The sequence below is a fragment of the Corvus brachyrhynchos genome, unplaced genomic scaffold, assembly GCF_000691975.1.
Source record: "Corvus brachyrhynchos isolate BGI_N302 unplaced genomic scaffold, ASM69197v1 scaffold302, whole genome shotgun sequence".
Taxonomy (NCBI): domain Eukaryota; kingdom Metazoa; phylum Chordata; class Aves; order Passeriformes; family Corvidae; genus Corvus; species Corvus brachyrhynchos.
Window position 1 is genome coordinate 2,265,597 of NW_008237244.1, and position 14,476 is coordinate 2,280,072.

The following is a 14,476-nucleotide window of genomic DNA, read 5'->3' on the forward strand; positions in this document are numbered from 1 at the left end:
GTGGCAAAGAAAAGCCTTGGTGTGCAGGCCAAAATAACTTATCCTTAAAAAGATTAATAACCCCATGTGATGGCCCATGTTTTGCAGTGTGAAGGAACTGTGAGATTTTTCATGGGAGAGATGTTTTACACACAGCAGATTGTTTGTTTCCGAGCGGGTCTGCTGTTGGTGGCAGTTTGGGAACCACGTGCAACTGAAGGAAAACCCTTTTTTCCTTAAGCGTAAGAGAGAGACTTTTCAAGAACTGGAACACTGACTAACATCCCATGTTCTGTTATCCTTGTGCGAGCTGGGTAAAAGGAGAGAAGTGCTGGAAAGGGGGGGGGGATTTGCTTTAATTTTTTTTTGTTATTTTTCTTTACTTTTAATTCTATTAGTAATAAAACTCTTTCATTGTACTGCAACTGTTTAAGGTATGTGCCTGCTTTGCTTTTCTCCTAATTCTTATCTCACAGAAGGAAAATAAGTAAGTAATGAATATTTTGAACCAAAACCACTACACTTAATTGGTGTTTCCGCCCGGTTTCGAACTCAACCCTCTACAAGTACTTGAAACTTAAGGGTTCCCAGGAGCCCTTCCATATTTTCTGCCAAGCTAGCAAAGGTGGATACAAGGAACTAAAATTTAATGTTTCATGCAGTTATGTACAATTCCAGCATTTTCCTCTGCTATGATTGTCAAGGGAAGTATCTCTTCTCAATTAACAAAAATGCTAGAAGGACCACTGCTGTCTTCTGATACAGGGCAGTCAACAGGAGGAGGAGATGCAGTGATGAGTTTCTGCCACCTAATCCAGATGGAATCCTGAAGGTGTTCTCAAACTAGTCCCCATCTTCCTGAAATGAGTAACAGACTTCTCATGCAGAGCAAGGCATGGCACTTTCTAAATATGAGCTCAGGAAAGTCTTTTAGGGACATATAAAGTCTTGATATAAAACCAGTAGAGAATAACCCATTTCTGTGCACTACCTCACTGTTAGAAATGTCAGCTTTGCCTCTAGTCTGACTCTGTGTATCATCAGCTGACAGCCAATGGATCTAGCTTCTGTGCTTTAGTTTTCCAGATTGCAAATCACCCCTTTATTATGTCTACACAAAGGACAGTTCTCTGAGGTCACTTATTTGAGACCTGTTTTCTTATGACCTAAATGCTTTCCAGTTTCTTCTTTATACCCCTCTCACTGTGCAGGGGTTTGGACCTTGGGCACTGGCACTGCACAGTATTCCTGTAGCAGTGGCTCGCTCTATTCAGATACTATAGGCTCGTTATTCTCACCAGACGCTTTCCTAGGTGTAGTTGCAGGGATGCACTTTTTCCTTTTGGCAAGACTGTGGCTTTAAATATTCACCTGCATTTGTGTATCCACCTCCTCTTTTTGGAGTCTCTACTTCCTAGGAAGCCACTGCATCATGCCTACAGACACTGAGACACCAGGTAGCCTGTGTCTCTTAACACCAAAAAGACCCTCTAATTCTTCGGTATCTTCCCATTTGCTGTTCTGCATATTTATTTTTTGTCATCTGCAAGCTTTAATAGTAATTTTAATAACTTTATGTGTACTAAGTGGTAATATCAATTGTTTATTTTACTTGGGTAAATAGGGAATGGAACATCAGCATCTTCAGAAGTATTTCAGCAATATGGAAAGCTATAAAACAATGTTGCATTTCCACCCAACAGGATACATTTAAGATCCAAACCCAGAGAGCCTTTTTGGACGTTCACCTCCCTGATGGCAGCAATATTAGACTTTATATCCAGACATCAGGGACTGCAGAAAGAATATTATAGGTAATGGCTTTCTAGAATTGTGTTGAAAGTTCCCATTTGTGAGAAGTGGACAAAAATTAATATAATTTCAATTAGGAAAGGATAAACATCTCTATTTGAAGATATACAAGAGTATTTTCTGTGGGCTTTGAGGAGTTTATTGTTCCAGAGGGCTGGGGAGCATTGCTGGTTTTGCAGATGAGATTTTTGGGTTCTTAGAATAATCCAGAATTAACTTCTCAATGTTACATGTCTTCTGCTTCTATGGCATTTAGCTTTCAAGTTCAGGTTTCCTTCACATATGATACAATCAAAAAAATATATAGAGACACATTCATTATTAAGTTGCCTTTGGTTTGGCATAGTGTGGGTGAAAGTTCTTGAATACTGAAGTCAGAAATTATCTGGTCTTCACTTATGTCTTGGCTGGCAGCTGCTGTTAAAACTGAGTGCACAACTGATGCATCTTTTTTTCTGCGTGCTTCTCTTTACTTGTTTTGTGTCCCTTGGTGCTTTCTGCGGAACTGTGTGTTTGCAGTGTTGGTGCAGTTCTAGCACTGGCTCTGGGATGTCTGTAACAGCTGTTGGAATACACACAGTAAACAATTGCTAGTTACAATTTGAAACCAGTAGCAACCAAATATTGTTTACACAATTGGTTGGTTTGTGTTTGAAACTTTAGCTGGAGTTCCCTCCTTATGCCAGAAGAGGAGGAGCAGCAATGGATCTGCCTATTTTGTGTATTTGCACGTGTGTGCATGAGCAAGGCTTCTTTGGTTGCCCTCATTTCCTAATCCTAACAGCAATAACAAAGCACACATCTGTCAGATAGGTGCTGCTCTTTGTCATGGGATTCTGACATTTCCTCTCACCGTACAGAAAAGTGTGCACCGTGTTTCTGCTGTGCCTTTGCAATCTGAGTTTGTGAAGGCAGTTCTCAACTGGCCACAGGTATAAAGGAGCTGAACACGTATTTGCTGTGCTCTGTCTAGCTGATGGGCGTTAGTCCAGCCTCAGAACTTACACTATCTGTGCACAGGAACCATAAACTGGGTAACAAAAGGTGACCCCTTGCTGGCTTTGTTCTGCCCTGGGGTTTGCACCACCTGAGGCAATGCTGGGACGGGTTCTTCCGGGGAAACGTAAGTGTCAGAGTCGGCCTTAGACCCTGCAACAGGAGACTCATGAGGTGGGAGATGCCAAAGGCAAAAAGCCTTGAGGGTGGTAGCGAGATAGGAATTCTGATTTGGGGAGAGAGAAGTAGGTGCTAAGAGGATGGAAGAAGTAAGGAGACATTTTTAGACAAGAAATGTGTATAGGAGCCTTGAGTAAGGAAAGGATTTTTTAATATACTTAAAACATTAATAATTTTTGCTTGATAAACTTGTCAGTTTGCAGTGGGTCACGGTAATTTCCAAGCCAGTCAGTGGTGTTGTATATTGCTTTGTATGTTGCTTTTATACATGTTTAACGTTTATGTGCTACTGTAAAGAAACAACAACATTTAAAATACTGCAGATACCATTTCTTCTCTTGTGGTCTTAAAGATGAAATAGGACTTCTGGGAATTATTTAACTTTTGTCACTGTAAATTGCTACTACATTCACTGTTATTTTGTGGTGGAGGTCGGTTTAACAACCATCACTCCCTACTATTCTGGTATTCAGGCAGCATAAACCAGTTTGTGCTTTGAACCAAGAAATAAAACCAGCCAAAATCATATTAAATCTGAGATCTGTGTTTGCCATTCCTTGGAAATGCCATCTGGTATGCTTAGTATTATACTACTAAAGGATAACACATTAGTCTGTGGCTAGTTTCTTGAATTAATTTGTGACAACAGCACAGTGGCAGAAGAATAAAAGGTGATAGTCACTTTTTTGTCTTTTGTGTTTGGACTTCTGAAACTTTCTTCCCATCATATCTGGTGTCTGAATTGACTGTGAGACAAGTGATTTTAATGGTCTGCTGCCCTCTCTGGTAACAGCCCTGATATTAAGAGGGATAAGGGAAACCTCACTAATGTGTTTTTTAATTTTAACTGCGAACAGTTCTTACCTTTAGCTTGGTATCTACTTTTTTCTATGCACAAAACCGTCTGCTTTTTAAAACAGCTGATACAGCTGGAGAAAACCCTTCTGAACTGTGAAGATGAATTTACAATGCCGTCACTGTGGCACAGAGTTTGAAGTGTATTGGAAGAAGAGAAACCTGTCACTTCCACTTTATGCTCAAAGTCCATCCTCTCTGACCAAAGCATTAGGTTGCATGATCTGCCACAATAGCTATGACAGTAGTATTCTCAGGACTGAAGAGATTTCTTATAATTGCCACACCACTTTTCCTGAGCAAACTCAGGGGGTTATGGTCACTGTGGAATTTAGGAATGCTTCAATGGTACTGAATTCTTTTAGGTTATGGCTGTTTAAACTTAGGCTTTGATTTTTCAGAACCTAAACCATAATAAGACAACTGTCCCAATCAGATTCAGTGGTTAGTGGGCTCACCTCTGCCTGATTTTTCTGTCCCCACTATCCCATTGTGCAGCTGGTTCTCAAATATTGTCTGCATTTTCTGTTGGTGCTACTTCTGCCCTTTTTTCAGAGAAGATGTAGAGAGGCCACAGCAAATTAAAAGCAACCCAAATGTCAAGCCAGATAGTGTTTCTCCTCCTTATGCACTATTGATAATGAAAGCTCAACAGAGCTCAATTCTGCTCTTGCCAGAAGCCTTGACAGAGAATGCTACGAGACTGGTGTTTTCACTAAAGGGGCAGGACATGTAGATATTTCCTAGAAAAACAAGAGAACTTTATCAGCCTGGAAAAGACACAAATCCTGTAAAAATACGTATTTGTGATGCTCATAAGTAATGTTGTTAACTCAGAGCACATAGTGCTCACTGTAAAACAGGATTTGAGGATTTAGTAGTGAAGATCTGGAAACACATGGTAGATGCCTTGCATTAGAGAATAAATTCATGACAGTACTAAACACAGTCTATTTTATTACATTTTTACATTGCTTTGAAAGTTATGAAACTCATCACAAATTCACATGCTGGAATATGGGAGTGGTTATATTTTCTTTTAAATGAGCAGTTAAATGGGACATAAGGGAAAATTTAAAAACAGTTACATTAATAGGTATTGAACACTTCTTTATTCATGCTAGTGTATAGTGAAGCTTCTGACCTTCTTTGTTTTTGAAGGTTACATTGTGTGAGGTGGGTCTGTCGAGAGAATTTATAAAATATTTTAGCCTATTTTTTTTTTCAAGATTGTGAGGATAAAGCTCTCTGTTAAGTTTTACAAGGTGCTTAACTTAGCCCTCCCTTGGATTTTTTTTTTGCTGTTGTTGTTGTTGGCTGCAGTGACCGAACCTGAAATCTGAACAAGGCTTGCATGATCCTGCTCAGGTTAAAAGACCCATCTGGTGTGATAAATTCCCTCAAGCTCTCTCTCCCTACATCTTGGAAAGTCTGGTAGTGGGGAACAAAGTATGGCAAGAGAGAGTGTGGTGTAGGGGTAAGACTTTCACATAAGAATGTCATCCCTTTGAGTTTGTAAGTCACGTAGCAACTTCATCACATGGGAACTATTGGGTGTGTATTCTAGGTAGGCATTTAATCAGATGGCCATACCTACATAAAACAGTTCTTAATTTACAGATCACATGCTGAGTTTAACAATAGGACAGGAAGCTCTCTTGTTATATTTATAAACAATGTCTCTAGCTTACTTTCCTTTATATCATTACATGTTTCTTTTCTTAACTGCCAATAACTGAAGTTTGACCACAGTGTTATTAAGCAAGCTGTAAATCAGGGTTGTGAGTGTGTGAAGAGGCTTTTGTGTCTTCATTGGTCTCCTGATGTCCTGTTTCCCATGCGGGTGGGTATGTGGATAAGGCAGGATCCAGGCCTGTGTGACTGGGATAGGTTCAGGCCACATGAGGATGGTGAACACTCTTAGCTGTTGACTGGAGTTAAGTTAGGCATTGCAGTCTGTTATAAACATATATTGTAATATTGGCTTCTCGCAAGTATTAAGGTAGGTATTATATAATGTTAGAAATGCTTTTGCTGTGTGGATGTAGTTTTCTTTCTTTTTAGCAAGAATATTAGCAAGTGTGAGCAAGTAAGATAACCTCCAAGCGACCAGAGGATGAGGCCCGAGAAGCTGCTGATCAACACTTTGTCCAGGGAACAAAGAGGCCCAAAGGCTGCTCCGCCCGGAGAATGGGGGGGCCAGGGGGCCCCAGAGCCGCTATCACCGCTCCGCCCGGGGGGCAAAGAGGCCAAAGGTGCAATCAGCCCTGACTGTCTGGGGAATTAAGAGGCCCACTCAACGCCGGGAGAGTGGGGGGGCCGGGGGCCCCCGGAGCCGCTATCACCGCTCCGCCCGGGGGGCAAAGAGGCCAAAGGTGCAATCAGCCCTGACTGTCTGGGGAATTAAGAGGCCCACTCAACTATCAACTCTCACCTAGCGAGCCCAAGCCCAAGAATCAAAAGAAATAAAACCGCAAGGCAGAAGAATACGCATGCTCTAAAAAGGCGGAACCAAGGAGGGGCCATGCAGAACAGCTCCTGGAAAAGTTTGAATACGCATAAAGAACAGACAGTAAAAATGGCATAAAAAGGACTATCCTCGAGCATCAGGTGTGTTCTTGGCAGAGCGCCAAGGCACCCGGCCATTATCCCTTTGCTTTATTTTATGTGTCTCTTATTGTCTTTATATTTAACCCTTTAAATTCTCACAGGAGAGTGAACCCCGTTTTTCACAAGTCATTTAGCTTTTTTCAGTCTTTTCGTTGGCATAGAGATGTTAGTGTTCTTCTGAATGATTTTTAAAATGAAGATCCAGTTACTACTAGACTTACTAAGGAACTCAGGCTTACTTAGTGAGGTAAGAACTTTACAGTCTGTGTCTATATTATTTATTATTCACTTGCCCATTTCATTCAGCTGTGAAAGATATCTCTGAGTACACAGTTGGCAGTTACTATGTCTCAAATGTATCTTCCGCTGCAGTTCCAGATGAAATTATTTTTGCCTTGTATTGTGATATGATCAGATACACAAGAGAATAGAAAAGTTTTTCAGTTGATTACATTTCTATGCATCTTTGATAATCCTCACAAATACATCAAATCCAAATGTAATCCACATTCCACTGCCAAAAAATGTTTAGATGCTCACAGGCTCAAAAAGGTATGTTTAAGTGTTCTGCTGAATCATGCTATCGGCTTAAAATTAAATGGTTACAGGTTTGGGCCTATTAGACTCACATTTTTTGAAAAAATAAGCAGAAAAGTAGTGATCTCTGAAGAGTGACATGCTTTTCTTGCTGTACATTGACATTTTATACATCTCATCTGGTGATCTGTTCCAGAAAAGCACCAGTCCTGGAAGTTTGCACCCACGTGTCCTGTAATTAGCTTGTCTCCTTACTTTACTCCAGAATTTGTATTGTTTTTCTTCTCTAAAAGCACATTGCTAGCCAGCAATAATTGATACATGAAAGTAGTTGAGCTATTTCACTAGATTTCACCAAATGTCTCTGTGATTTTTCTTCTTTTCCCAGTGGCGAAAAAGTGGCAGAACTTGAACTTCCTTATGTGAGTCTTCAGAGCATGAAGGAGTTGCACTGTAAGCTTGGGATCAGAAAGTGGTGAGCAAGAAGCTTAAGTGAAACTACTAAGATGCATGACAACTACTACAAGCAGAGAAGGAAATCCCTTGAATAACTTAGTTATGAAGCCTTCAAGTTTCAACAGCTTGACTGTTGGGTTTTTTTTTTTCGAGGCCAATTTTTAATTGGAATCAACTGGTTTCTGTGGTGCTGCGTGTTTTAAATTTTAGCACTGTAGTACTCCTGAAGGGTCCTTTACTGTAGCTAGCTATTTATTCCCTCTTTCTTTCAGAATAATAGAGAGGTGTTTTGTGGCTCCTTGCCTCTTAATATTTATACTTGCACAATGCAGTGGCCACAAATAAAAATATACCCGTAAACAATATAGAAGAGAACTTCAAGTTCCGAGTTGTAAGCTGCCCCTCTGGGCAGAGATGGATTACTTTTTTTCATCTGAAGTGCTCATTTCTATACACTAATATACATAATACCTGAGACCATAGCTTGAGCATTTCTTTTGATAAGTGGCCTGGCTTAAACAGCAGAGCACTCCTCCCCTTTCATTTGCTTGTTCCTTGGGCTACCCCTCAGTTATGCTGGTGGAATTGTGTGGGCAGACAGTGGTGAACTGGACTGGTGAGCTAACCTGGTCTAAAATACTGGCTCTTTATTTTTTATTTGGTTTTGATGGCCTATTTTTGGCCTGAGTCAGTCCCCTGGTTCTGTTTGCTTGCAGCAAATGGTAATGCTGACTTGTGGGTGAGGATAAACCCTGGGGACAGGGAGCCTGGTGCCAAGGTCCCATTTGTCAGAGTGCCCCGAGGGGGCAGTTAGGCAGTATAGCAGGGCCAGTCTAATGGCTCCTTGCTGCAGTTGTGCTCTGGTCTACTTCTCCCTACAATGAAAAAGAAAAAAAAAGAAATCTACTTTTGCTTGCTTAGTGAGTTGTATTGACTGCAGCAGACGAATGAATGGAGCGGAAGAGGAAGAACAGACCATGTCTTTTGGTGGCAGCAAGGAAAGTTGCTTGGCTTGAAGGTACTCAAGAACCTGTTGTTTGATGGTGGTAACTTGTCTGGTTTAAATCTACTGCAGTAGAGCTTGGCCTCTATTAATCCTTCTCTGTTTCCCTATACATGCCTTTATGAACTGCAGAGCTAGCAGTCCAGTGAAATAACTGCATGCTTCTCAGCTATGGCAAACTGTCTGAGTAGATACTTCTCCATCTAGCACTGCTCCAAGCCCAGAGGTAGGAAATGGGGCTGTCTGGGCTGCAGGACCCTGAGTAGTGCAAGTGATACATCTGTATTGGCTGTGGAGCCTGTGCTGCTCCAATTGTACGGTTGTGGAGATTTACCCAGGCTGCTTTAGATCAAAGGGCTCAGGCCAGCTGTGCCCCTAGCACGTGGATCACTGAGTGTTCAGTTTGCTCTGCTGCTGCACTGACCTCAGCCTGCTGCAGCTCCACAGTGGTTGGTGGTGCAGCTAGCTGGCTTCAGGCTAGGTCTTGTATGCCAGCACTGCAGCATGGCAGTGGCTGCTCTAGGAGCCTCACCAACTACTGTGTAGAGAAACCCAGAGCTGTTTGAGAAAAGGAGGGAAAAATGTTAGCTCTATGTAACTTCTGTGCTTGGTACTACCAAAATCAAAGTGGAGAGATTGGATAACCTGACTCTAGTTTATTTCCATTCTGCTACAATGTATAAAGAATGAGTACAGTACACACTTCAAGATCACATCTGTTGTTTGGCTGGGTGGTTTTTAATCTGGTAAGTAATGACATCTTTCTGGATTGTGCTCCCATTTTATTTAGCTGAAAAAAATCAAACCACCATTCAACAGAAGCATTTCTTCATGTTTTATTACTTTTTTCCCCTTGACTTGGGATCCTTCTCTCGATACATTGCTGATGGATTGCAGAACTTCACTGAACTTGCTACATATGCAGGTAAAACTGAAAGGACTTTGTAAACTTTAAGGTTACCTTTTCCACGTTAAATTATTCAAATGCTTGACATATTTAGAAATGGTTCCTGTTGGCATTGCTTTGTGGCACTTTTCTAAGTGTTGGATATAGCTGTTGTTGATAGTGGGCTTGCTGGTGTTTTCGGTTTTTTTCTCCTTCAAACCCTTGTATTAGAGATTCTAACTCACCTATGTCTTATGCATGGGAAAAATATTACACAAAAAGGACACATTTAGGTATCTATCCACTGTATTTTCAAGGTGATATATGTATCCTAATGTTCCTAAGATGTAGGCACTCTGCCATGATATGAGAGCATGTAAGTGAACTGTAGGTGTGTTGAGTTGTACACCTACACTCAACTTAGGAAACTATTAATTCATGAGGAAAGAACAGTGTAGAGTGAATTTGTCCTAAAATCAAAGGCTTTGTTTAAAAAGCTTGTTTAAAAACCAAAATAAACCACAAGCTTTCTATTTCTATGTATTTCTAAATGTTTATGTAAAAGGAAATATGTTTTTTCTGACTTTTGCTGCTATTTTTAAAAATTCTTTTAAGGCAATCCAGGAAGTTAAGAGGAATTGGGTTAAATCAACAGACGAGCAGATGTAGGAACTTGAATTTCTACAAAAAATATAAACAAAGCAAAGGTAAAATGGTATTTAAAAAATCAATTTAAACAGAACAAAGGAGTGGGTTTTTTTAAGAAATGATACTAGGGGCTGTGACTTCAAAAACAGAGCATGGTTTTGTGGAGTCATTTGAACTAGAGACCCAGGTCTCCCATCTCCTGGTAAGATACTGAATGACCAAATAGAAAAGGAGATTCCTATTTCTGTTGATATTTTTAAAAAATCCCAACAGAATGAGCTGGATCCCAAGGACTGGGAAGAAGTTTTCGACTGAATGCTATTCTTCTCTGCAAAACTCAGGTCCAAAAGTTTGTCATTCAGCTTAGGCAACCAGATGAAAATTCAGACTGCTGGGTCTGTTGTTCACAGTATTTCTTACTTGTTATTTTTATCTCTTACTGTCATCATATCTGATAATCATCCAAAAGACCCATTTCATCATATCCCGTTTAAAAAAAAAATCAAGTTTCTAACTCTGGACTGTGAGCACTATTCTCTGAATCAAGCACTGAACCTATTGTGGTGAATCTGTGTCCTTCCAGAAGAAAGAGTATTAGGAATTTTAAACATTTTTCTTATAGCACTTTTTCTTTTCTTTTTTCCTTTTTTTTTTTCTCTCCAAATCACTAGACCTACTTGCCTTTACAGCAAATTGCATTAGTTCTGTCTTTTTGGTGCAGTTCCCAATGCAGATTTGAGAAATGCAGTTCTGTGGTATGTTCAGCTTAATGTTTGATCCTTTTATTTGTGACTATCCAGAAGAAAGCTGTTCAGCTGACATCCATGTTGGTAATGATGAGATCAGCTGCTGTATAACACCACCTACTAACCAAATCAAAGAGGTCAGCTTTAAAATCAACAGGTTAAGAATTTGGCAGGTTACTCTTCTTATAAGTACTTCACTGACTTTGTATCTACATTCACTTCCTCTTCATGAAAAATAAGGTTGGAAAGTCTGGGGAGAAGGGGATGATGTGTTTTAAATCTCTTCCACTTGCCCATGTTCCCCTCCAAACCTCTTCTGAAACATACTCCCTTGGCAGCCTTTACAGCAGTGAAATATCTTGCTTTACTCTGCCATTTTCTTCCTTTCCTAGCATTCCATGTCATGCTTTACCTGCCCCTTTCCTCTCCTTTTGGAGGTAGAGTTGTCAGAGTTTTGTGAGGGAGCAAAATAACTGCTTTAGCCAGGTTTATGCTCACAAAGACTCCCCCTTCCTACCTCCCACTTGCTCCTTCCCACAGGGAGAGTGTTCTGGTAGAGATTTCAGCTGCTTTATTTGTATACTGTATAAAATGAACCTAATTGACTGATTCTGATTTAAGGCTGAACACATTAATGCTGTTTTTAGCTGCTCCCTGTGTTCATTGGCTAGAGGGTTTCTGGTTGGTTTTTCTGTTTGTTTGTTTTTCCAGGGTGCTGCAAAGGATAGTAGAGACGACACAGTGGAGCTCCAATTTGAGGACAATGACTCAGGCACATGAAACTGGATAATTTTGTACACAAAGCAGGTTATTTCTCAATCCTTTTAGGAAAGGATCAGAGTAAAATGTAATCTTACAGGGTTAGTCATGCTGAGGCTGGGGCACAAGGAACTGCAGCTCGTTGCACTATAAGGATGTTAAGAAGAGAGTCAAATTAACTGAGTCAGGAAAATGATAGTTCAGTAGTTAGGGACTGTAATTTTCTCCTGGAGAAGGAGTGGAAGAGTCAAGTATGTCATTTTGAAGAAATCAGAAAGTTCTCTGGTCTTTAGACCTTTTTGTTCAGTAGCTGCTTGAAGAAAATGGTATCAGAACAGATGATGAAGGCAGCCAAAGGCCAAGAAATGGTGAGCATGTGTGTTGGTATAGGAATTTGTATTTAATATGAGATAAGACTGCTACTCTATCACTCTTACAACTGTGCTGAGAGAAGTACCATTGAGGAAAAGTATCTTGCACATTCCAAGATTTCAGTCCAGGATTAATTGATTAAAAAGCACATCTTTGCTCAGTTTTACTGAAATAATATTCTGAATGTTAGAAGGTTTTTCATCACAGCTTTAATAATATGTTTTACATTCTCTCTCCTTGACTTTGACTTTTTCTGAGTATGGTACGGATATAGATGGTATAATTTTTTGTATGTTCTGCACTACCCTGTTATATCCATTTCTGGCTTTCAATTTTTCCCCACTTCACTTGCTAGCTCCATCTGCTGCAATGTTAGACCAAATTGAGATCTGTGACATTCACACTGAGAAAATTTTTGATTTTAACTAGAAGTGTTAATAAACTAAAAATCTGATTTGCAGCTAAAATACTTCTGTCTTTTGTGTGGGCCTTTCAGGATGGAAGTATGTTTAGATATTGATATTTTAAAAAATTATTTCCAGCATTAGTAGTGTCTTTGTTTAACCTTGTGATATCTAAAGACTTTGTCTGCCAACTGAAAATGTCTGAAGAGGGAAAAATAAAAGACCATGTGTGATCTTGTAGGCCCATGCTGATTAGAGTGAGCAGTGAGGCAATGAACATCATGTTATTTCATAGTTTTAAACTATAACTGATTCAGAAGAAAAGACCAATTTTAATCTTGGGAAAGATTGGATCTCACAGAAGTAAACTTTTAATTATTAAGATTGGCATTCATTATGTAACTAATCAGCTGTTAATAGTAGTTTGTACTAAAACAGAGAAATTATGAGAGAAGGGCCACTCTGCCAGTTCATTTCCTACACTGTTGCTGCTGGTTGTAACTGAATGCTGAATTGCTCAGCATATTTTATTACAGTACTTGGAAGAACATTTCAGCTTATTCTAAATTTACATTTGTCAATCTGTTCCAGAGATTAAGATGCCTGAATAGATGAAAAATAGTAAGAAATCCATCATCCAACAGAAACAGGTTAGTGAGTGAGAAATTGTCTCCAAGATGTAAAAACACTGTGTACTTGCTTGTGGTGTTTAGCCCAACCTCTGTTTTTCTGGTTAGGTAAACTTCTAAAAAATTTAGTAAGAACTTCTTTGGGTAGGAAAAGGAGGAAAACTTGAATTTTGGGAGGAAGAAGAGGGCAAAAAACATGTCTGAATAAAAAATTTTATTTTAGCTTGATGGGTTCAACACCTTGCTTCATTTTATTTGCTTATTTCAAGTGTTTCTGAATGACACATTTGAAATTTACAGAAAGACAGAATATATTTGGAGATCAGGTATGTATATCCATATGCACCTGCTGATATATTTTACAGACTCGTACTTAGATTCCACACTAGGATTGTTTATGCATTTGTTTTTCTCTCTAGTTGAGAATCATACCCATTTGGAAAATTTAACATTACATATCCATACACAGACATTCCCATCACCTAAAATATGCAATTCCAAGTTCATTTGCAGGAATCAGTATCCGTTGCTGATGGTTCCTGAACAGCTAAATGACTAAAAGATTTGCTCTTTCAAGTAATTTGTTGAATGAAGGGGAATAATGTAAAGTGAATTAAAATAAATACCTCTGTTACAGTGTGTGATTGGCTGAAGAAAAACATTTCTAAAAAAAAATATTTCTAAAAACTCAATCTGAATTTAAAAAAAGTGATGTTGCTGTACCTTCAGAAACCATAAAACCAATCACTAACTGCTCTTCAGTAAGCAAATCGATTAAACTGTGTAGTGGGTTCACTTGCCCCTTTCTTTGAAGTGCTCTGTACTTGTTACCACTGGAGATGAGATTCCAGGTTTGGTGTGGCCTTCAGCATTCACAAATAACTTGCAAATAATATTAAGAGAAACAACACTGACAACATTTTCTGAATAGAATTGCAGCTGTGCTGGAGACTGAAGGATGTGGTTTAGTGGCTTTGCTGTGGCGAAGTTTTAGCAAGGACTAAGTTCTGTGGCACTCTGGGCTTGAGGCCATTGCTCTGACCTGAACATATTTAAATTTTTTTTTTTTTGCGAGAAGAACAGCCTTGGACAGGGCAACAGAAAACCACTGAGCTTATCAGCTGTGTCTGGCTGCTGATACAAAACTCAGTGAGCTAAGAAAATTAAAGCTGATAATTAGAATAGAGCTGTTAAGGCCAGTCAAGGTATGCTCTTGAGTTAAACAGTGGTAGTATGGAACAGTATATGTAATTTTATACAGCAAATTTGAAGTGGTTTAGGTCTTCACACATCAACCTGTGTTTTTAAAGAATTAATATAAAATCTTAAACCATTCTTAGCTAGCTTCTAAATGCTGTGATCTCAATGTTATGGTTCTTAATGATTTTCTCTGCTATTTCTCTATTTTTCTTTCAAGCAAGATGCTTGAAAAATGTTTTAAAATTTATCTTTTGTACATTCTCATTTGAAAAAGTGTTGAGTTGGGTCTTTATAATTTTGGCATTAGCATCCCCAAGAGTCTTAGAAATCTTTGCTCTGAATTGGAGAAAATTTTAACTGATGCTGTTGAAATACTTTGGAAATTTATACCAAATATTTCCTGC

General features: G+C 39.3%; 1 protein-coding gene across 1 annotated transcript in view; it reads left to right on the plus strand.

Annotated features, from left to right (window-relative positions):
* Window positions 1-14,476, plus strand: part of SNX31 (sorting nexin 31) — a 38,398-nt gene that overhangs the window by 22,867 nt on the left and 1,055 nt on the right. The window contains 10 exon segments of the mRNA XM_017730287.1: window positions 1,683-1,793; window positions 4,984-5,072; window positions 7,358-7,444; window positions 9,284-9,353; window positions 9,930-9,996; window positions 9,999-10,021; window positions 10,684-10,897; window positions 11,442-11,515; window positions 11,761-11,851; window positions 12,835-12,897. Coding sequence (XP_017585776.1) covers window positions 1,683-1,793; window positions 4,984-5,072; window positions 7,358-7,444; window positions 9,284-9,353; window positions 9,930-9,996; window positions 9,999-10,021; window positions 10,684-10,897; window positions 11,442-11,515; window positions 11,761-11,851; window positions 12,835-12,897 — 889 coding nt within the window.